The sequence below is a fragment of the Squalius cephalus genome, assembly GCF_949319135.1.
Source record: "Squalius cephalus genome assembly, chromosome: 1".
NCBI classification, from domain to species: domain Eukaryota; kingdom Metazoa; phylum Chordata; class Actinopteri; order Cypriniformes; family Leuciscidae; genus Squalius; species Squalius cephalus.
In genome coordinates, this window is record NC_137122.1 from 14,097,480 (window position 1) to 14,121,129 (window position 23,650).

The 23,650-nt window shown below is 38.7% G+C and overlaps 1 protein-coding gene across 2 annotated transcripts; it reads right to left on the bottom strand.

The window, feature by feature from the left end:
- Positions 1 to 2,129: 2,129 nt before the first annotated feature.
- LOC307163897 (galactose-specific lectin nattectin-like) lies at positions 2,130 to 21,257 on the bottom strand. Of its 2 annotated transcripts, XM_079880214.1 has the most exons (6): positions 21,084 to 21,257; positions 19,610 to 19,645; positions 16,725 to 16,804; positions 16,347 to 16,475; positions 15,779 to 15,887; positions 15,509 to 15,671 (listed from the first exon to the last, which is right to left on the bottom strand). In XM_079880214.1, exons 1-6 carry the CDS (start codon positions 21,139 to 21,141, stop codon positions 15,613 to 15,615), a joined length of 471 nt encoding a protein of 156 aa, XP_079736340.1. In that variant the 5' UTR covers positions 21,142 to 21,257; the 3' UTR covers positions 15,509 to 15,612. The 2 variants fall into 2 exon arrangements, 1 of the variants encoding a protein (XP_079736340.1); XR_013822168.1 differs by lacking the exons at positions 15,509 to 15,671; positions 15,779 to 15,887; positions 16,347 to 16,475; positions 16,725 to 16,804; positions 19,610 to 19,645 and adding an exon at positions 2,130 to 2,189 and having other exon boundaries at positions 21,084 to 21,240.
- Between the last annotated feature and the right edge of the window lie 2,393 nt (positions 21,258 to 23,650).

Genomic DNA, 23,650 nt, shown 5'->3' on the forward strand with positions numbered 1-23,650 from the left:
GTGGACCCCTACCTCCAGTGTTAATTTAACACTGGAGTTTTTGCTGTGTACAAAGAGCCGTAGTTAACTGACAAGCAGAGCCATATCGCATTAAATATCGCTGGCGATACGTCCGTGATATTGATGTGATTTGGCTCAGCTTGTCAGTTAACTACGGCTCTTTGTAGTGAATGCCACTCCATCTGAAAGCAGGTGATGGTGATTTACTACTAATCAAGGAACCGGCTTTACTGATGAGATGCGCATGACAATATCGCGATTTAAATCGCCCAGCCCTAGTTAAGAGCCCAACTAATGGAAACACTAATCAATGTTATGGTTACTTCAAATGAACCACATTAGAGTTAAACCTCTGTTAATTCTCAATAAGAACTTCTGTAGACGTCTGACAGAAATAAAGTCAGTCTGGTTAGTAATAAGGGAAGCTGGTAATGCTGTTTGTGGAGTTGTTTAATCCTCCTCTGCTGAGATCTTCACAGATTTAATGTCTTCTTTTCTCTTCAGTTGATTTCATCTGAGACTGTGGCTGAAATGACTCCTTATTTAATATACACAGATATTGTGGCTACGATAAGGTCCAGTTCTGGTTTATTTCTTTGCTCTTGGCTGACATGTGGCATTGCTATGCAGAGGTGTAAAGTCCAGGTTCAGAAAGTAAATGTCCTCCTCAGTATTTTGTTCCAATCACCTGGATTTGCTAATTCAGACAGGAGAGAGAACTAATTAGTGAAATCAGCTGACTGGGTTCATGGGTGGAATAAACTATGGCAGGACTTCTACTTTCTGACCCCTGGATTACCCACCTCTGCTAATATGTACCTTTGAGGGACTAATATGTACTCTTTAGGTACAAAAGTGTACCTTTTGAAAAGGTACCACCACAGTGACAGCTTTTGTACCTTTTTTTCTGAGAGTGAATGCCCTAAACTATGGAAGCTTGTTTCCGCTACAGAATAAAACATTTCAAAAGATAATTGCTTTTTACTTTTTATCTCACAATTGCGAGTTTACATCTTGCAATTCTGACTTTATTTCTCAGAATTGCGAGATATAAAGTCAGATTGGCGTGAAATAAAGTCAGAATTGCGTGTTATAAAGTCAGAATTCTGACTTTTTTTCTCGCAATTGCGACTTTATATCACGCAATTCTGACTTTATAATACGCAATTGGGAGATATAACGTCAGAATTGCATGATATAAAGTCGCAATTGCGAGTTATAAAGTCAGAATTGTGAGATAAACTATTCTGAGGTAAAAAAAAAAAAAAATCTCACAATTCTGAGAAAATATGTCAGAATTGCGAGATATAAACCTGCAATTGTGTGTTATAAAGTCAGAATTGCGTGATATGAAGTCGCAATTGCGAGAAAAAAAGTCAGAATTCTGACTTTATAATGCGCAATTGCGACTTTATATCTCACAATTCTGAGAAATTAAGTCAGGATTGCGAGATGTAAACTCGCAATTGTGAGATAAAAAGTTGCAATTATCATTTAATTTTTTTTTTTTTTGTGGCGGAAACAAGCTTCCATACTAAACTAACTATTCGGAGGACCAAAAAAAATTATAATTATTAAAACACATCTATCTTCATGCATTTTGAAAAATGTTTTAATGTAAAATTTGTTTTAATGTAACGTAATGCCCAGTAGCACAAAAAGCATGATCAAAAAAATAATTGCATACATGAACAGCATCATGGCCTCCGATCCAGAAAAAGGCATTCGTTGAGGTTGCGGATCTGACAAGATTCTGTATAAAATAAAACTCCCACAGGCTGTGCACAGAAGCAAGGTTCCCAGCATAGGACAAACAGAATTTCTGTAGAGGCAGAGACATGAACAAACACCACTATTTATTAAAAGAAATAATAATTTATTTTCCAAAATCTGTTACATGCTTTCAAATGTATTATTTTACCCATGAAGTCTAAAATCTGCCTTTTGAGGAGGGACTACTTTTGTAGAAAAGGTTCTGCTTATACTGTATGTATATATATATATATAAATAAATACATTATTTTCTTGTGATAATTGACAGTTGTCAGCCAAGAATATACTTACATGATTTTTTTTTTTTTTTCATATTATAAGCTGAATGTATCATACCTCGGCATCAATCCACGAGAGAGCATAATTGAAAAACCTGAAGCATCTGCATCCATAGGCAGACCATCCGAATGAACAGACTGTAAAAGGGAAGTTTTGTGTGTTATTATTTTTTATTTCTTTTTTACCATTGATGACCTTTCATGTAATTAAATTAATAATTTTAAGGTACACTATGTAATTTTTATCCCTTTACCAGTTAAAACACAAAAAGGCAACCTAACCCCTGCCACTCACACACCAGACACATGGCAAAGTAGCCGGAGCAACTCTTCTCTATTTACGTATAAGACGAGACACGCACGGGCGAGTGATGTATGTACGCAATTCCCCATGAAAACCATTCCAACAGGTCTAAAATATAAACACTTATAACAGGCTTACCATAGTGAATCAGTGAATCATGTTTTCTAAGAAGGATTGATGATGTATTGACTCATTACTTAAAATTGTATATTTTAAACAAAAAAAAGCTACATAGTGTACCTTAAATAAGCAAAAGATTAAACATTGTTTTTAAAAAGAGAAATATCATGATGTGAAAACACATTTAAGATTTTGCACTAATCAAATAAGTATTTTTAAGTTTTTGTTTACATTAATCATGCAAACCTGTTTTTCAGTCAAATTTTCTTGTTTCCAAGATGCTCTTTATGACTTTTTTAAAGCATGCTGGAGAACATGATCATCAGGTATCACACACACTTGTTAAGATAGAGAAATGCAAAGGTTTTGGACTTTTGGACTGTATACACACTGAAGTAGAAGACAAGAGATGCCTTACCGCCACAATTTGTACTTCTAACAGGCCTCGCTTCCACTTAAAAAGAAAGAAATATTACATTTTTAAAACAGAACTGCTAATAGCAGCAGCAGTAGTAGTGGTACTGCTATTCTACTACGACTGCAAATGCAAACATGTTATTTAAATAAAAATAGTAAATTCATTTTTTTAAGCAGACTGAGGCTTTAAAACCGCTCCCTTCACAGGCTGCCGTTCAAGATGCTCACGGCCAAACACCTTTTCGAATGCGTACGGCCACAGGATTGGTTTGCAGCGATCGACCTGAAGGACGCCTACTTCCATGTCTCCATTCTTCCTCGACACAGACCGTTTCTTCGGTTTGCTTTCGAGGGGCAGGCATACCAGTACGCGGTTCTCCCTTTCGGGCTAGCCCTGTCTCCTCGCGTCTTCACGAAGGTCGTCGAGGCAGCCCTTGTTCCCCTACGAGAACACGAGGTTCGCATCCTGAACTATCTCGACGACTGGCTGATTCTAGCTCACTCTCGACACCAGGTTTGCGAACACAGGGACCTTGTGCTCCGGCACCTAGCTCGTCTGGGCCTTCGGGTCAACTGGGAGAAGAGCGAACTCTGCCCCGTGCAGAGGATCTCTTTTCTCGGTATGGAAATCGACTCGGTCGCCATGTGCGCGCAGCTTACGAGCGAGCGCGCGCAATCACTGCTGACTTGTCTTCGTCAGTTCGAGGGCAAGAGTGCGGTCCCACTGAAACTCTTTCAGAGGCTCCTGGGGCATATGGCATCCGCAGCCGCAGTAACGCCGCTCGGTTTGCTTCATATGAGACCGCTTCAGCTTTGGCTTTGCGATCGAGTCCCGAGGTGGGCATGGCAACACGGCAGGCTCCGGGTCCCAGTGACTCCGACCTGCCGTCAGACCTTCTCCCCGTGGTTGAACCTCAATTTTCTACGGGCCGGAGTTCCCTTAGAACGAGCTTCCAGGCATGTTGTTGTATCAACAGATGCCTCCGCCACGGGTTGGGGTGCCATGTGCAATGGACATGCTGCCGCGGGCTCCTGGACAGGACCCCAGCGCCTTTGGCATGTCAATTGCCTCGAGTTGCTGGCTGTACGCCTTGCCCTGCACCGCTTTCGGGCGTTGCTCAGGGGTCAACACGTACTAGTCCGATCAGAGAATACCGCCACAGTAGCGTACATCAACCGTCAAGGTGGTCTACGCTCCCGCCGTATGTCGCAACTCGCCCGCCACCTCCTCATATGGAGTCAGAAGCATCTGAGGTCGCTTCGAGCCATTTATATCCCGGGAGACCTGAACCAGGCGGCGACGAGCTGTCTCGGCTTCGGCCTCTTGCTGGAGAATGGCGACTCCATCCCCAGACGGTCCAGCTGATTTGGGATCAGTTCGGGGACGCACAGGTAGATCTGTTTGCCTCCCACGACTCGTCCCACTGCGATCTGTATTATTCCCTGACCGAGGGCACGCTCGGCACAGATGCACTGGCGCACAGCTGGCCGCGGGGCCTCCGCAAGTATGCGTTTCCCCCAGTGAGCCTTCTTGCGCAGACCTTGCGCAAGATCAGGGAGGACAAGGAGCAGGTAATTTTGGTTTCCCCGTATTGGCACAACCGCACCTGGTTCCTAGAACTAGTTCTCCTCGCGACAGCACCTCCCTGGCCTATTCCCCTGAGGAAGGACCTGCTTTCTCAGGGACGGGGCACCTTATGGCACCCTCGTCCCGATCTGTGGAACCTCCACGTGTGGCTTCTGGACGGGACGAGGTAGGTTTGAGTACCCTACCACCAGCGGTGGTGGCTACCATCACTTCCGCTAGAGCATCGTCCACCCGACATGTCTATGCGTTGAAGTGGAACTTCTTCGTCAACTGGTGTTCTTCTAAAAATCTTGAACCCACGAAATGCCCCATCAGTGTCGTGCTTTCCTTCCTGCAAGAAGGGTTGGAGCGAAGGCTGTATCCCTCCACCCTGAAAGTGTATGTTGCCGCCATTGCCGCACATCACGACGCAGTTGATGGTAAGTCCTTGGGAAAGCACGACCTGATTGTCAGGTTCCTGAGGGGAGCCAGGAGACTGAATCCTCCTCGTCCTCCCCTCGTACCCTCTTGGGACCACTCAGTGGTTTTAACTGCCCTGCAGAGTGCTCCCTTTGAGCCTCTGCAATCAGTGGAGCTTAAGTTCCTGTCAATGAAGACAGTGCTCCTGGTTGCATTGGCCTCCATCAAGAGGGTAGGGGACCTGCAGGCATTTTCGGTTGACGAAGCGTGCCTGGAGTTCGGGCCGGCTAACTCTCACGTGATCCTGAGACCCCGGCCTGGATATGTGCCCAAGGTTCCCACCACACCTTTTCGGTGAACCTGCAAGCGCTGCCTTTGGAGGAGGCAGACCCAGCCTTGGCACTGCTCTGTCCAGTACGCGCCCTCCGTGCTTTCGTAGACAGAACGCAGTGTTTCAGGACCTCAGACCAGCTCTTTGTCTGTTATGGTGGGAAGCTGAAGGGAAAGGCTCTCTTCAAGCAAAGGTTGTCTCACTGGATAGTGGACGCCATTGCTTTGGCTTACCAGCAGCAAGGTCGACCATGCCCCCTTGGTGTGACGGCCCACTCCACCCGGAGTGTGGCATCCTCTTGGGCTCTAGCGCATGGCGCCTCGCTAACAGACATCTGCAGAGCTGCAGGCTGGGCGACACCTAACACATTCGCGAGATTCTACAATCTCCGAGTGGAGCCAGTTTCTTCTCATGTACTCGCCTCAACTAGCCGGTACTAGATTCTGCTCAGGTGTCTTCGCTTGCTTGCCATTCCTCTCCACGGACGGGATACGTGCGATATTCCTCAGGTGAGCCTAATAAGCCCTGAGTCTCCTCCAGCACTGACGACGTCAATGCCAGAGTTATGCCACCGGCAGCTTTCGCGCTTGGCTAGGTGCCTCCATGTGCATGGTTCCCCCTCTGGGCGACCCCCACATGTGTATTTCCACTGTAAGCCTCCTTGAGCATGTGTCTTTCCCTTGGCAAGCCACCTTGCCACCCCTGGGGTTGAAATATTCCACCTGCGGCTGGACACCCCAGTGTTATTCCGTATGCAGCCCTTCGGGGTCATATGTGTATTCCAAGTCCCCCCCTTCGGGTTGGGCATGATTGCATATTTCCACTGGATATGCTTCCCAGTGTACCTTGGTATTCCTGTGTTAAGTAGGACTCCTTCGTCCGTGCTAGTCTCACGACAGGGAGCTCAGACTTACGCAGGGCACTGGAAGACAGTCGAGAGGTGGCGTGATTACACTGGGAACCCCATTCGTCGTCATCCGACGTAACTCGGAGTGACAACGAAAGGGAACATCTCGGTTACGTATGTAACCCTCGTTCCCTGAGTAGGGAACGGAGACGTTACGTCTCCCTGCCACTTCCGCTGTACCACTGGAACGCCTGAGTTCAGTCTCGGCTCCTCAGCGAAGACATATCTGCATGTTGCTCGCGCACTTCCTTATATACCCCCTGCGTGGGGCGGAGATACGCTATGCAAATTCCGCAGACCCATGGCATTTTATTGCCATTGGCTCGTTTTATATACTCGAAGATGATAGGCTTTCTAAGCGAAACCCCATTCGTCGTCATCCGACGTAACGTCTCCGTTCCCTACTCAGGGAACGAGGGTTACATACGTAACCGAGACGTTTTCTAACTCTCTGACTCTCTGACACTACTACAACTCCTGCAACACCTACAAGGTGGCGCGAGTTTCGAACCGCCTTTTATCCGGAAGCGACACTCAGACCGAACCGATGATGCATCCACACAAACCGAGGCCTCGTTTGTCATTAGTCACGTGATTTTCACGTTAACAACACAAGCCTCGAAACGCGGCTTCATCTGGCACGCCCACTTTTTCTCGACACACGCTCCGACGCCTCGGTTCAAATGTCACATCACTAGCTCCAACTCTGTGTTTATAAAGCATATGTGTTGTGGCAAAAGAAATTGTGACTTTGGCTGTGTTTCCTGAAAGCATCGCAAGCCTAATTTGATCGTACAGACCATTTGTTGCAGTTGGTCTGCAATCAAATAAGGCTTAAGATGCTTTTGGAAATACAGCCCTTGTTATGATTTGATGATGAAATTACTAGTGACCTGATTCAATGATGGCACCCATCATTATAAACTGATTATCCAAATGTTTTATTAATTTTTCACTACAGTAGTTACTTCCAACAATATTTTAATGATCTGAAAGTTTTAAAATCCCACACAGACATCAAGAATCTACATATGAATCTCAACAATGGTGACAATCAAACAAATGCTTAATGTTGCAGTGCATGATGGGAGCCACCAATCAGAACGCATCAATGGCTGACATCATGCATTGCAGCATGAATAAATTATGCAGCTGATTTGTTCTGTAATTTTCATTGTTTGTTCTGTTTGCTTTTATTTTGCTATTGTTTTGTTCTGACTTTAGTAGCTTGTTTTGTGATGTTCAGAGTTGATCTGTTCGTCACTAGTTTGTTTATTGTCACCATTGTTGAGATTCATATGCTGATTCTTGATGTCTGTGTGTTTTAACACAATAACTTCCTTGCACAAAGTATTTTCAAAAATGTTCATGTTGTTGTTGGATCTCAAACTGTAGAGTCTCAGAGCTACAATCACCAATACTAAAACAAGACATCAAGTATATAGTCAAAGATTTAGACTCTGAATGACATCAGTGAATCAGGTCACTACATGATGATAATGTCTTTGTCATCAAAACATATTGTGAGCAGCTCATGTTTCCTCTTGCAGTAACAAATGTGCTTTATAAACACAATGTTGTAGCAACCAGAGAAAAACTAATATTAAAAAATGAAAAGGGTCAAGAGCCCAACTAAAGCAAACACTGACCATCATAATGGTAACTTGAAAAGAAAAATTCCATAAAACATTACCGTCTAAACTTCTGTTGAATCTCAAGAACTTTTGTCGATGTATGACAGAAATAAAGTCAAACTGGTGATAATAAGTGCAACAATGTGTAATGACTCGAAGTCAGTTGTAGTTCTTGTGTTTCTCTTTTTTCTGTTATTGTTTTTTCTCTTTCCGTCAATGATTCTGCTTATTAACATCAGGTGTCACCACTAATGGCCAATCACTTAATTAATCACTTAATTATCTCATTAACTTCAACACTGCTTCAGTGTTAACTTAATTATCTCATTAACTTCAACACTGCTTCAGTGTTAATTTTAACACTCTGTAGAGTGGGACCATATGTGCTCTGAGCAGTGTTGATTTAACACTGGGGATTTTACTGTGTACATACATACACTGCATACATATGAAAAATTATAAAATACATGTTCAAGCATTCGGAATTATAGCCACGTTAATAACGTTTGTAAGAAACCAAACCGTTTGTAAATCCGTCAAGATTTCAGCGAGATGAGAGGATTTGTGTGCGTGCTGATCATTCACTTTAATTCACAGCTTCACTGAGACTGAACGGTGATGCCGGAAGTTACTGCGCCATAAGACATCTAGCGTTTATATGATATCTATGGTTTCCTCTACTTGTTTTAGGATGCCAAATTACTTATTCTAACGTGTGTTAGTGTGAAAAGAGAGAGAGTGTGGAGTGATATGTAGCGCAATGACTGAGTATTGCACTTCAATAATGTCATAATGGGTAGTTAAATATAATAATGTTAAATATAGTAACAAATGTCTGTCTCATAGTGCACCAGCAGGTGGCGGCAATGTTTCGTAATGTTGGTTATGGAACCGATCTCTCGTGAAGTCTCGCGTGAGTTAGAGAGCGAGACTTCCCCGTGGCCGTGAGTGATGGCAGAGAATGTCTAATAGGAAGAGAATTGGCACTCTCTGGTTACTTCCGGTTTCTGGACTGGCTGCAGTAACACATCTCAGTCCATGCGGGGGCGCTCGCAGGCGAGTGCAGAATGAATGGAGGTCTATGGTGCTATATCCATCAAAATCCACTTTTCTCAGGATATAATTTTTTGTCTAGTAATTTGAATGTTGTATTCGAAAGGAGATGCAAAGAAATTACACATTGCTGGGTGTTAGATTTTTCAGAGTCACTTATTTGCTTTAAAAAGTCTTTTAAAGTGTCAATGATGTCATACACATCGTACGACCAGAGATACAGCTTAACGGCGATCCTTCACTCACTCTGGTGCGTTCGCGCTCTGCACTTTCTTTTCTCTCGAGGCATCGACAACACAGCTGACACAGGTAAATACGCGTGCTAGAAGAGTTTTTGTTTTGTTTGTTTCTGGTCCCGCTTCGGATGCCACGATGCCATCAAGCAGCATCTCTGGTCGTAATCAGTCCTTCACTGACCAATCAGTGTTCATTAGCAGAATGCTAGCGTGTTATGGGCAACAACAACTCAACTTGTAAGAAATCGAAAGGACATAAGTACTCGTTCATTCAATTTTCGACCTATAACCCATGTTGAACTTGCAGAACCTACAATAAAATCTGAGATTTTTCAAAGGCAATTGGGTGAAAGAGACACATTTAGCCGTATAGCCCCATTGACTCCCATTCAGTATGCACTCGTCCGCGATCACCCCCAGTGGAATTCTAATGGTACTGCAACCAACCATCTATACAATGGGGCTAATAGGAAGTGCCAAGGCTCTCCGTAGATGGGCTCTGGTGATGGTGTGTGATAACCACGAGAGAGCTGCAACTAATACGTTTAACTCCTGTTTTGCAGGTAAGCTGGTGAATAGTTTGTGAGACTTGTGTATTAATGGTTATGTGTATATTCCCGAAGTGTTTGCATAGACTGTGAAACATATATGTTATATTAACCCTGCTATGAGTTGATTAGTGAGTTGGCACGGGTGTTATGAGTTCATATTAGTGATCGACCGATATTGATTTTTTATAACCGATACCGATACCGATTATTTGCATGTTTATGTGCCGATTACCGATATGCAGAACCGATATTTATTTACTGTTATACTTCTGTTTTTTACACAATTATTACAACACAAATGAACTGAACAAACAATTTTATTTATAACAATCACTCCCTCCTTGCATACATAAAAAAAACTTTATATTTATACACAAATAAATAGAGGGGTCTGAGTCCAAAAAATAAAGTGCACTGTTACTAAGTGTCTTTGTTTAAAAATAAAAGCTTTTTTGGTAAAAAATAAAGCGCAAAAATGATTCTAACATATATTCAAAGATAGTTGAGTGATGTATCTTTAAGTGGTTCCACATGTTGGAGGTATTTTTTGTATTGTATTGAAATGTAATTTATTTTAAACAGTTTTAGAAGGTTTATGTGCCGTTTAATAGGTTTAAAGAGTGAGGAATAATTCACTGGGTAATATTAATTCACTGAATAATATTAGCTGGAATATAACATTGTCAGGAAAGTAACAAACAAAACAGCATATTTGCATTTTCCAACTAGTATGTTATTAATGAAATCCTTTCTGACAAAGTACTGTTTATCTATGCATTTACACAGAACTATAACTTAGACTACTCAACCGCGTTCGCGCGTGGAGATAATAAATAATTAATTTCCACAAAGCGGTATATTTAGATGTGTATTAGCATTTTTTTTCGAGACTATATAAACAGCACTTTGTCAGTTGGCATTTCATGATCTAGATTGAATCTAGATCATGAAATGCCAACTGACAAAGTGCTGTTTATCTACACAGCAAAATCCCCAGTGTTAAATTAACACTCCTCAGTGTTTATATGTGTCCACACTACAGGGTGTTAAAAATTAACACTGAAGCAGTGTTGAAGTTAATGAGATAATTAAGTTAACACTGAAGCAGTGTTGAAGTTAATGAGATAATTAAGTTAACACTGAAGCAGTGGTGAAGTTAATGAGATAATTAAGTGATTAATTAAGTGATGATTGAGCATTAGTGGTGACACCTGATGATAACAAGTAGACTCACTGAAGGAAAGAGAAACAAGAACAGAAAAAAGAGAAACACAAGAACTACTGACTTCGAGCCATTATTGCACTTATTATTTTACCAGTTTGACTTTATTTCTGTCATACATCTACACATGGTCTTATTTAGATTTAACAGAAGTTTAGATGGTAATGTTTTATGGAATGCTTCGTTTCATGTCACCATTATGGTGGTCAGTGGTTGCTTTAGTTGGGCTCTTGACCCTTTACTTTTTAACATTAGTTTTTCTCTGGCTGCTCCAACTCTGTGCTTATAGAGCATATGTGTTGTGGCAAGAGAAACTATGATTTGGGTTGTGTTTCCTGAAAGCTTCGCAAGCCTAATTTGATCGTATAGACCATTTGTTGCAGTTGGTCTGCAATCAAGTTAAGTTTAAGATGCTTTTGGATATTCAGCCCTGGTTATGTTTCAATGATGTCACCCAGCATTATAAACTGATTATCCACATGTTTTATTATTTTTTCACTACAGTAGTTGCTTCCAGCAATGTTTTAAAGATCTGAAGGGTTTAATATCACACACTGACATCAATAATCTACATATGAATCTCAACAATGGTGACAATCAAACAAATGCTTAATGTTGCAGTGCATGATGGGAGCCACCAATCAGAACACATCAATGGCTGACATCATGCATTGCAGCATGAATAAATTATGCAGCTGAATTGTCCTGTAATTTTCATTGTTTTTTTCTGTTTGCTTTTATTTTGCTATTGTTTTGTTCTGACTTTAGTAGCTTGTTTTGTGATGTTCAGAGTTGATCTGTTCGTCACTAGTTTGTTTATTGTCACCATTGTTGAGACTCATATGCTGATTCTTGATGTCTGTGTGTTTAAACACAATAACTTTTTTGCTCAAAGTATTTTCAAAATTTTTGATATTGCTGTTGGATCTCAAACTGTAGAATTTCAGAGCTACAACCACCAATACTAAAACAAGACATCAAGCATATAGTCAAAAATTTAGACTCTCACATCAGTGAATCAGGACACTACATGATAATGTTTTTATCATCAAAACATATTGTGAGCAGGTCATGTTTTCTCTTGCAGTAACAAATGTGCTTTATAAACACAGAGTTGTAGCAACCAGAGAAAAACTAATATTAAAAAATGAAAAGTGTCAAGAGCCCAACTAAAGCAAACACTGACCACTTTAATGGTAACTTGAAAAGAAAAATTCCATAATATTACCATCTAAACTTCTGTTGAATCTCAAGAACTTTTGTCGATGTATAACATAAATAAAGTCAAACTGGTAATAATAAATGCAACAATGTGTAATGACTCAAAGTCAGTTGTAGTTCTTGTGTTTCTCTTTTTTCTGTTATTGTTTTTTCTCTTTCCGTCAATGATTCTGCTTATTACTGCTTGTCACCACTAATAGCCAATCATCACTTAACTAATCAATTAATTATCTCATTAACTTCAACACTGTTCAGTGTTAATTTTTAACACCCTGTAGTGTGGACACATATAAACACTGAGGAGTGTTAATTTAACACTGGGGATTTTGCTGTGTATGCATTTATTTTACACAGAACTACTCAACCGCGATCGCGCGTGGAGATAATTAATTTCCACAAAGCGGTATATTTAGATGTGTATTAGCGAAATAATTGCTATGTAGTAAATGATAATATAATCTAGGATGTTTAAACAAGATAATCTTGTCAAAAGTTTCATTCAGTGGCCGTGCTTGAGCATTCCTGGTCATCAACCCAGTGAGTGCTCAGCAATATGAATGAACGAACTTTTTTATCGAGACTAATGGTGAGCAAATACAACAGATAGAGAATAAAATTCAGCGCTTTTATTTTCAACATTCACTCATTCATGTCTGTTTTATTTAATCCATGTAAATTTACGTCTTTATTGGGGCAGGACATGCCGGATTTCGCTACGTGACTCATGAGTTCGTCTCAATTTTTTAGAACCAAGCTGCATAAATAAACTATATCAGGCATTCATGTCTCAAATCTCATTTCTGCATGTCTGTTATGTTAAATAAAGTTGAATAATTAAAGCAAAGCAAGCAGAACATATGTTTTACCTGTGCACAGAGTTGTTGTTTACTGATCTCCTCAGATCAGGGCTACAATGGCGGAATTCTCGAAACGGCCACAAGATGGCGCCGTTTATCGGCGAATCCGATATTACAAAACCGATACCCGATTATGGGAAAATGCTTAAATATCGGGAAAAATATCGGTAAACCAATACATCGGTCGATCACTAGTTCATATGGCCATTTATACAAGTGTTGTTTATAGGGAACATATCAGAGATGTAGTTACAATTATTTCATGCTGAACTATAAGAGGATATATGCATGTTTACAATGTAATGTTTAAAAAGTGTTGTGTAAAGTCTCGCGTGAGTTAGAGAGTGAGACTTTCCTGTGAGTGATGGTGTGTGATAACCATGAGAGCTGCAACTAAAACGTTTAACTCCTGTTTTGCAGAATAAATACACTTTAAATGTGCAAACCCCTGTGTGAATTCTTCATTATACACTGGGAAGTGTTACAGATACCCAAATTATAAAATGGTGTTTAACAGGTGTCACTGAGTCATTACCCAGTCAACACTATGATCTCACAGTGATGTCACCATGTGGTCACAACGTCTGCAATCTGAGTTCACAGTGTTCTAAAAGTGTAACCGCACAGCGCTCTCACTGTGTGCTCAAACTATGACCACAATATGAGCTCATCCCAGCTAGAAATGTTATTGTTCTATGAATGTTTTGAGAGCATTATGTTATGTTCTTGTAATATTTTCTGTAGTTAATTTTATTTTTGTAACCAGAATGTTCTCCTAAAAGGTAGGATAACACTCTCTATAAACATTTCAAACATGTTTAGTGATGATAGAACATTATCCCCCCTAACATTCTTAGACAGTTATAGCGGGAACTTTCGATGTTTAGAAATTATGTTTAAGAGGTTTACATGTTGAAGTTTGTTTGAAGAGTTTGGTCACCATTGTAGAGGTCAGTGTTTGCTGTAGTTGGTCTCTTTGGTCTTAGGGCTGGGCGCTTTAAATCGCGATATTGTCATGCGCATCTCATCAGTAAAGCCGGTTCCTTGATTAGTAGTAAATCACCATCACCTGCTTTCAGATGGAGTGGCATTGACTACAAAGAGCCGTAGTTAACTGACAAGCTGAGCCATATCGCATTAATATCACGGACGTATCGCCAGCGATAATTAATGCGATATGGCTCAGCTTGTCAGTTAACTACGGCTCTTTGTACACAGCAAAAGCTCCAGTGTTAAATTAACACTCCTGGGAGTGTATGAGTCCACACTCAAGAGTGTTGAAGTTAATGAGATAATTAAGTGATTCATTTTGTGATGATTGAACATTATTGAAGTCACCTGATGTTAACAAGCAGAATCACTGAAGGAGAAAATCTCAAATTGTAAGTTACCGTTATGACGATCAATGGTTGCTTTAGTTGGGCTCTAGGCCCATATATTATTAACTTTAGATTTTGTTTGGCTGTTGTTTCTGAATTATAATCACCAGTTGAACAAAGAATAAAGTGATCTGATGATGTTGATTATGTTATGACAATCATCATTTGAACTTGATCACTGAACTCATTAAAATCCTTCTTTCTGACTTCGATTTATGTTGTTAGTTAGTGAATCTGCATAAATGCCCAGAATTTTTTTATATAATATAAAGGATTTCTTAAAAGTTGTTCAAAAAAAAAAAAAAAAAAATCATTCTTTTAGGCACACACAGATGTCAAGATTCAGTCTATGCATCTCAACAATGGTGAGGAGCAGAATATTCAATTAGGAAAAGTAAATTACATAGACAATTCAGATCATAATTTATTCATACCGCAATGCATGATGGGAGCCATTAATGAGTTGTGATTGGTGGCAGCCACTGCAACATGCTTTATTATTGTCACCATTGTTGAGATTCACAGGCTGATTATTGATGTCTGTGTTTTAAATGAATTTATCTGAATGTCTATTGATCAGAAAAATGTTTATTGAATATTTTGAATTATAAGTAAAGTACTGATAATCATAGGCTGAAGAATCAATAAACTGCTGCTAAGTTAAACCAAACTATCTCAATAAGTTTCCTTTTTCAGATCACAGCATGATTATGTCAAAACATAACCAACACTATAACATAACATTTTACTTTGTTCATATAACTGTTATAAATCAATAACAGCAGACAAACAACAGTAAATATTAAAGTAAACATATAATGGTCTAGAGCCCAACTAAAGCAAACACCCATCACCTTAATGGTAACTTACAATTTGTGATTTTCTTCTTCAGTGATTCTGCTTGTTAACATCAGGTGTCTTCAATAATGCTCAATCATCACTAAATTAATCACTTAATTATCTCCTCAGCCCTAAATGCCGCTCCATCTGAAAGCAGGTGATGGTGATTTACTACTAATCAAGGAACCGGCTTTACTGACGAGATGCGCATAACAATATTGCGATTTAAATCGCCCAGCCCTAGTGTCCATAATATGAGCACACAGTGAGTGCACAGTGCGGTTACACTTTTAGCTCACTGTGAACTCACATTGTGGTCATATGGAGAGATCACTGTGAGATAAACGTGTTGGTTGGGTAACTTATCATTCACAAAACACAAACAAACAAACACAATTAACCGTCTTTAAAACACATTTATTACCTCCATTGAACATTTCTAAAGGAAAGTAAATGAGTCAAAGTAGTTTGTTTCTTCTACATTGATTTTTCTCATGCTGGTTCAGTACGCACACACAAACGGCCTCTTTGAAGAACATTCGTAATCATACCAGTTGCCATCTGTTGCAAGATATAACAAAATATTTGTTTTAATAATTTGTATATTATGAAAAAAAGTGTATTTAGTTTATTTAGATAGTTTATGAGCATTAACAGCAGTAACTTACTTGGGTACGTCGCAAGGCAGTTCTGTTTTCCTCCACTGTTATCGGGCTCTCCAGACTGCCATATTTTATAGTTCATTTGGGATCCATCACTCCAGAGCCAATGTCCCTCCTGTGAACAGAGTTGTGTTTATGTCCACAGCTTACAAAGCTGAATTTAATCTTTATTCATCTAAAATATGATTCCTCATTAACCCTAACCGCATCTCCAGTTTAAAAATTTCAGAAATTAATAGAAATTATTTCACAGAAAGGGTATCAGTAAAGAACATGTGAAAAATATTTAAGGCAGGGCTAAATTACTCAATTATCATCTATCAGCATCTATTTCACATCAAGTTTCGCAATACAAACACTCGAGTATGTCATGATCATGGTGAGCGGTGCCCATCTCATGGTTGCCAATGCCCTAAACTAACTATTCAGAGGACCAAAAATAAATAAATATATTAAACACATCTATCTTCATGCATTTTGAAAAATGTTTTAATGTAAAATTTGTTTTAATGTAAATGTAACCGTTAATGCCAAGTAGCACAAAAGGCATGATAAAAAATAAATAATTGCATACATGAACAGCATCATGGCCTCCGAGCCAGAACCAGGTGTTCGCTGTGGATATAACCAGGGTCTGTATAAACGTGTGCTCCCCAAGGCTGTGCACAGAAGCAAGGTTCCCATCATAGACCAAACAGAATTTCTGTAGAGGCAGAGACATTAACAAACACCACTATTTATAAAAATAGTAATAATTTATTTTCCAAAATCTGTGACATGCTTTCAAATGTATTATTTTACCCATGAAGTCTAAAATCTGCCTATATATATATATATATATATATATATATATATATATATATATATAATTTTACTGCGCTTATTGACAGTTGTCAGCCAAGAATATACTTACATGATTTTTTTGTCATATTAGAAGATGAATGTATCATACCTCGGCATCAATCCACGTGTAGGCGTTAATGAAAAACCTGAAGCATCTGCATCCATAGGCAGACCATCCAGCCCGACACACTGTTAAAGGGAAGTTTTGTGTGTTATTATTTTTTATTTATTTTACCATTAATGACCTTTCATGTAATTAAATTAATCATTTTAAGGTACAGTATGTAACTTTTGTCCTTTTACCGGTTAGAACACAAAAAGGCATGCGACATTGTTGTGGTCGTGCTTCGACTTTGCCTGACAGTGCAGATGAAGATGACGCTTCACAATAGATGCTTTACAGTGAACTCTGTTAGACAGTCTATCTGTTCAATAAAACACCTTTGAGTAATAAAAACACCATCATCTCCACTTCGCAATTCCCCATGAAAACCATTCCGACAGGTCTAAAATATAAACACTTATAACAGGCTTACCATAGTGAATCAGTGAATCATGTTGTGAAAGAAGGATTGATAATGTATAGACATGGCAAAGTAAACATTTTTTTAAAAGAGAAACATCATGATGTGAAAAGACATTTAAGATTTTGTACTAATCAAATACGCATTTTTTAGTTTTTGTTTACATTAATCATGCAAACCTGTTTTTCAGTCAAATTTTCTTGTTTCCAAGATGCTCTTTATGACTTTTTTAAAGCATGCTGGAGAACATGATCATCAGGTATCACCCCAGTCAACACTATGATCTCACAGTGATGTCACCATGTGGTCACAACGTCAGCAATCTGAGTTCACAGTGTTCTAAAAGTGTAACCTCACAGCACTCTCACTGTGTGCTCAAACTATGACCACAATATGAGCTCATCCCAGCTAGAAATGTTATTGTTCTATGAATGTTTTGAGAGCATTATGTTATGTTCTTGTAATATTTTCTGTAGCTAATTTTATTTTTGTAACCAGAATGTTCTGCTAAAAGGTAGGATAACACTCTCTATAAACATTTCAAACATGTTTAGTGATGACATTGATAGAACATTATCCCCCCTAACATTCTTAGACAGTTATAGCGGGAAGTTTCGATGTTTAGAAACTATGTTTAAGAGGTTTACATGTTGAAGTTTGTTTGAAGAGTTTGGTTTGGTCACCATTGTAGAGGTCAGTGTTTGCTGTAGTTGGGCTCTTTGGTCTTGACTAAGGCTGGGCGATTTAAATCGCGATATTGTTATGCGCATCTCATCAGTAAAGCCGGTTCCTTGATTAGTAGTAAATCGCCTTCACCTGCTTTCAGATGGAGAGGCATTTACTACAAAGAGCCGTAGTTAACTGACAAGCTGAGCCATATCACATTAATATCGTGGACGTATCGCCAGCGATAATTAATGCGATATGGCTCAGCTTGTCAGGTAACTACGGCTCTTTGTACACAGCAAAAACTCCAGTGTTAAATTAACACTCCTGGGAGTGTATGAGTCCACACTCAAGAGTGTTTAAGTTAATGAGATAATTAAGTGATTAATTTAGTGATGATTGAACATTATTGAAGACACCTGATGTTAGCAAGCAGAATCACTGAAGGAGAAAATCACAAATTGTAAGTTACCGTTATGACGATCAATGGTTGCTTTAGTTGGACTCTTGACCCATATATTTTTAACTTTAGATTTTGTTTGTCTGTTGTTTCTGAATTATAATCACCAGTTGAACAAAAAAGTGACTGATGGTGCTGGTTATGTTATGATCTTGATCACTGAACTCATTAAAATCCTTCTTTCTGACTTCGATTTATGTTGTTGGTTAGTGAATCTGCATAAATGCCCAGAATTTTTGATATAATATAAAGGATTTCTTAAAAGTTATTTTAGGCACACACAGATGTCAAGATTCAGTCTATGCATCTCAACAATGGTGACGAGCAGAATATTCAATTAGGAAAAGTAAATTGACAATTCAGATCATAATTTATTCATACCGCAATGCATGATGGGAGCCATTAATGAGTTGTGATTGGTGGCAGCCACTGCAACATGCTTTATTATTGTCACCATTGTTGAGATTCACAGGCTGATTATTGATGTCTGTGTTTTAAATTAATTTATCTGAATGTCTTTTGATCAGAACAATGTTTATTACATATTTTGAATTATAAAATACTAATAATCATAGACTGAAGAATCAGTAAACTGCTGTTAACAAGTTAAAACTGTCTCAATAAGTTTCCTTTTTCAGATCACAGCATGATTATGTCAAAACATAACCAACACTATAAGATAACATTTTACTTTGTTCATTTGACTGTTATAAATCAATAACAGCAGACAAACAACAGCAAATATTAAAGTAAACATATAATGGTCTAGAGCCCAACTAAAGCAAACACCCATCACCTTAATGGTAACTTACAATTTGTGATTTTCTTCTTCGGTGATTCTGCTTGTTATCATCAGGTGTCTTCAATAATGCTCAATCATCACTCAATTAATCACTTAATTATCTCATTAACTTTAACACTCTTGAGTGTTAATTTAACACTCATATTTTAACACTTTTACACTCTTGAATGTTTCAAATAAAACAAAAGTCCACAACTTATGTAGTTTTAACTTATTTTAATATATAAATTCAGTGAAATCATCAAACGTTTGTATGACTTGCCAGTGACTTGTGACCCAAGCTACGACTTGACTTGACTTGCTTGACATAAAGCAGTGACTTGACTTGACTTGACTTGCTTTTCACAAAATTGACTTGGACTTGCTTGAGACTTGAAGGTTAAGACTTGAGACTTGTGACTTGTTCATGTGTGACTTGATCCCACCTCTGCTGTGAGATCAACGTGTTGACTGGGACACACACTTGTTAAGATAGAGAAATGCAAAGGTTTTGGACTTTTGGACTGTGTACACACTGAAGTAGAAGACAAGAGATGCCTTACCGCCACAATTTGTACTTCTAACAGGCCTCGCTTCCACTTAAAAAGAAAGAAATATTACATTTTTAAAACAGAACTGCTAATAGCAGCAGCAGTAGTAGTGGTACTGCTATTCTACTACGACTGCAAATGCAAACATGTTATTTAAAAAAAAATAGTAAATTCACTTAATCATTTTTTTCAACCTCCTATTAACACTCACTTTTAGTAAGTTACTTGTACTTTGAGGTTGAAAAATCTTACCAGCTCAGTCAACTTGAGCTGGATTCATTTAGAAGAAGTAAGTTTATGACCTACTATTGGCTGAAGGAGAAAACCGTAATTTTAAGCCACCATTGTGTTGATCAGTGTTTGTTTTAGTTGGGCTCTTGACCCACTCTTGATCATTAATTTTAGAGTTTGTTTGGCTGCTGTACCTGAGTTATAACAGCCAGATGAACAACGAGCTGCAGCACCCCCAGCACCCCCACTTCCCGCGGCCCTGCAGTCAGCTGATTTCACTAATTAGTTCTCTCTCCTGTCTGAATTAGCAAATCCAGGTGATTGGAACAAAATACTGAGGAGGACTTTTACTTTCTGAACCTGGACTTTACACCTCTGCATAGCAATTCCACATGTCAGCCAAGAGCAAAGAAATAAACCAGAACTGGACCTTATCGTAGCCAAAAAATCTGTGTATATTAAATAAGGAGTCATTTCAGCCACAGTCTCAGATGAAATCAACTGAAGAGAAAAGAAGACATTAAATCTGTGAAGATCTCAGCAGAGGAGGATTAAACAACTCCACAAACAGCATTACCAGCTTCACTTATTACGAACCAGACTGACTTTATTTCTGTCAGACGTCTACAGAAGTTTTATTGAGAATTAACAGGGATTTAACTCTAATGTGTTTCATTTGAAGTCACCATAACAGTGATTAGTATTTCCATTAGTTGGGCTCTAAGCTCTTATTATATCTTTTATCTTTTTTTGGTTGCTGTGACAGTGTGTTTGTTAAACACATTTGCAGCAGCAAAGAAAGCTAAAGTGAAATGAGATCAGGTGATGATGGTTACCTGTTGATGGATTTACAATCATCATGAAATAACCTGATTCACTGAGGTATTGTGATGTGAAATCAGCTGACTGAGTTCATGGGTGGAATAAACATATGGCAGGACTTCTACTCATTGGCCCCTGGATTTCCCACCTCTGATCATGGCTATTATGTTACATGAACATTAAAAAAACGTGCTAGTGGTACTGCTTGATTTAGTATTACACACTTAAAATAAACAAGCTTTTCTAACTCACTAATCTTAAGATTACTTTGCTTAATTTTTTTGAGGCAAAGAGTTTGCATACTTTTTTTAAGTAAGGTCAACTAATTACATTTTACAGATCATTCTTCTGATTAGTCATTACTAGTCCCAGGTGTGCTACAATTCATGTTAAAATAACAGTAATGATGTGAAACGTTGAATAATGCTCTTACCTGAAGCACTCAAAGCCATGAGAAGACAGAGAGACAGGTAGACAGTCCAGACCGCCATTGTTTCTCAACGAATACTGAAACCGAATTAATCAGAAATAATTATTACAAAGTTTTGTATTTTTGTGACACAAACCAGTTCAGTAGATCAATATCAACGTCTGGATATTGCGTTGTGGAGCGGAGCCCTGGTTGATCTGTTTATATACTGGAGGGGAGTGTGTTTATCAGCATCATGCATCACTTGTTCTCACTTCCTGTACAAACAATGTTTTTGTATTGGTTGTTACTTGAGCCACTTCTGTTATAATACCATTATTGTTTTACGTGTGTTCTATGAATACAGAATAAATGTTTATTATTCATCTACTCAGTAGTGTAATTTTGTAATTGCATTAGTGTGCATGTTTTATGTACATGGTTTATAAACCAAAGGTTATAAAACCTTGCTTTAAAAAAACGGCCAAATTCTGTCCGTAACATAGATACCCTAGAAAACAATGAATTCTGGGTTTTTGTAAAAGAAGCCCTGCAAGAGACCCATGTGTAAACCTTATATGGATGCTGAATTTTAGACACATTTCTGCTCGTAACTTCATGAAACATGCTCTGATTGTGAAAAATAACACATCATTATTTACAGCAGATGTTTACAATGAGTCCAAACTCAACATAATCCATCACTCAAAACTAAAGATATTCCTCATGGAGTTCTAACACAAAAAAAATCCACAGACTCACGTAGCCAAGCAAGGTAGCTTAGACTTGGCCTTTTTACTCGTATCTCCATGAAACATACATCGATCATGAAAAATGGTACATCGTTATTTACAGCAGGAGCTCACGATTAAAAAGAGCCCAAACTCAATATATTCCATCAATCAGATCTAAAGATATTCCTCATGGAGTTGTAACACACAAACCCCAACAGGCGCACACAGAGCCTTGAATATAGATGTAGCACTTATGTCTCGTTTTAACTCATAACTCAATGAAGCATGCATAAATTGTGGAAAATGGCACATCATTATTTACATGAGACTGTTAAGATTAAAAGGAGCCCAAAAATCACCATAATCCATCACTCTGACCTAAAGATATTCCTCATGGACTTCTAACACATGAAGTTGCACAGGCGTACCAATGAAGTAGCAGTAGCAGTGATGCTATGTTGTTTGGATGTGACGTTTCAACTCATAACTCAATGAAACATGCATGGATTGTGTGTGTGTGTCTGTGTGTGTGTGTGTGTGTGTGTGTGTGTGTGTGTGTGTGTGTGTCTATGAATGTCAGATGGATGAATGGATATTAGATGCAGTTTAGGGTAGGATCAAGTTTCTCTCTGTGAAAAAGAATGTGTGTAATAGTTTGTGTGTTTTAATGTGTATGTGTGTGTGTGTGTGTGTGTGTGTGTGTGTGTGTGTGGGCAGCATGTGTATGCATGTATCCACACATGCACAGGTTCAAGGGCTCGATGTTTGCAAGCACACATGCACATATGTGTACATAAACATAATGAACATGCTCCTGAAAAAATTTCAGTCTCTCCCATTCACTTTCAATGGCCCATTGAAACAATGGCCCAGTGGAACACCACAAGTGTAACTCTGTGCCATTTTGTACAAAAAAAGATTTTCAAAAAAAGTTCCTGGTAAAAAATTAAAGTAGACTAGTGTGATCAACAGTGCCAAATTTCTTCAGATTTCATTTAATATTTCCAAAATTATTCAAAAATATTTGTTTTTTTTACTCAAAAAATGAAATGCCTACTCTCAAATAAATGAGGCCTACAATTAATTAGATGCACATAGAAATATAAAACCAGTCCTAATTGAAAGAGAACAAGTTGGCAAAAAGATTGAATCCAATATTTGGTGATAATATAGTATAATGAGTGATTTATAAGCAATTTTTTATAGTCCGGTCATTTTTGACCGGGAAAACCACGGGGGAAATTGGGTTGTGAACACCACACAAGGGTTAAAATGGAGTTCATGTAGAAACAAATGTAATTTGACTTCCTCTTTTTTGTAGAGCAGGATGAGATGAGCAAAAGTTTTTAAAGATAAGTTCTTGAACTTAATGTTTTGTAATCAACCACAGAGATTATCAAGAGGATAACATGGGCATGAAGAGAACGTGTTGAAAGAGATGAGATAGACGAAGACTACAGTGAAGAAGAGCAAGAGTTCTAGAAGAAGACAACAGCATAAACAACAGAGGAAGGACATCCAGCTTATTAAGCATGATTTGCAGAAACCTTAACTCACCTCAAGAAGTTTTCTCTTAGAACAGAAGACAAAATTACCAATCCAGTTTATTCCAGTTTGGCAAACCAGCAGTTGGTTATTATAACCCAACTGGGTAGTTTATGAGAGGGTGCATCATTTCTGCTGTCAGTGAAATTTACCACCGTGTTCATATGGAAACCATCAGCAGGGTGTTAAAGAAACACAGACTCAGTGTTAGAGTTACTTCGATACTTAATCGATTAATTGTGTGATGATTGTTTGATTATTGAAGACACCTGATGTTAAAGAGCAGAATCACTTAAGAAAAGAGAAACACAA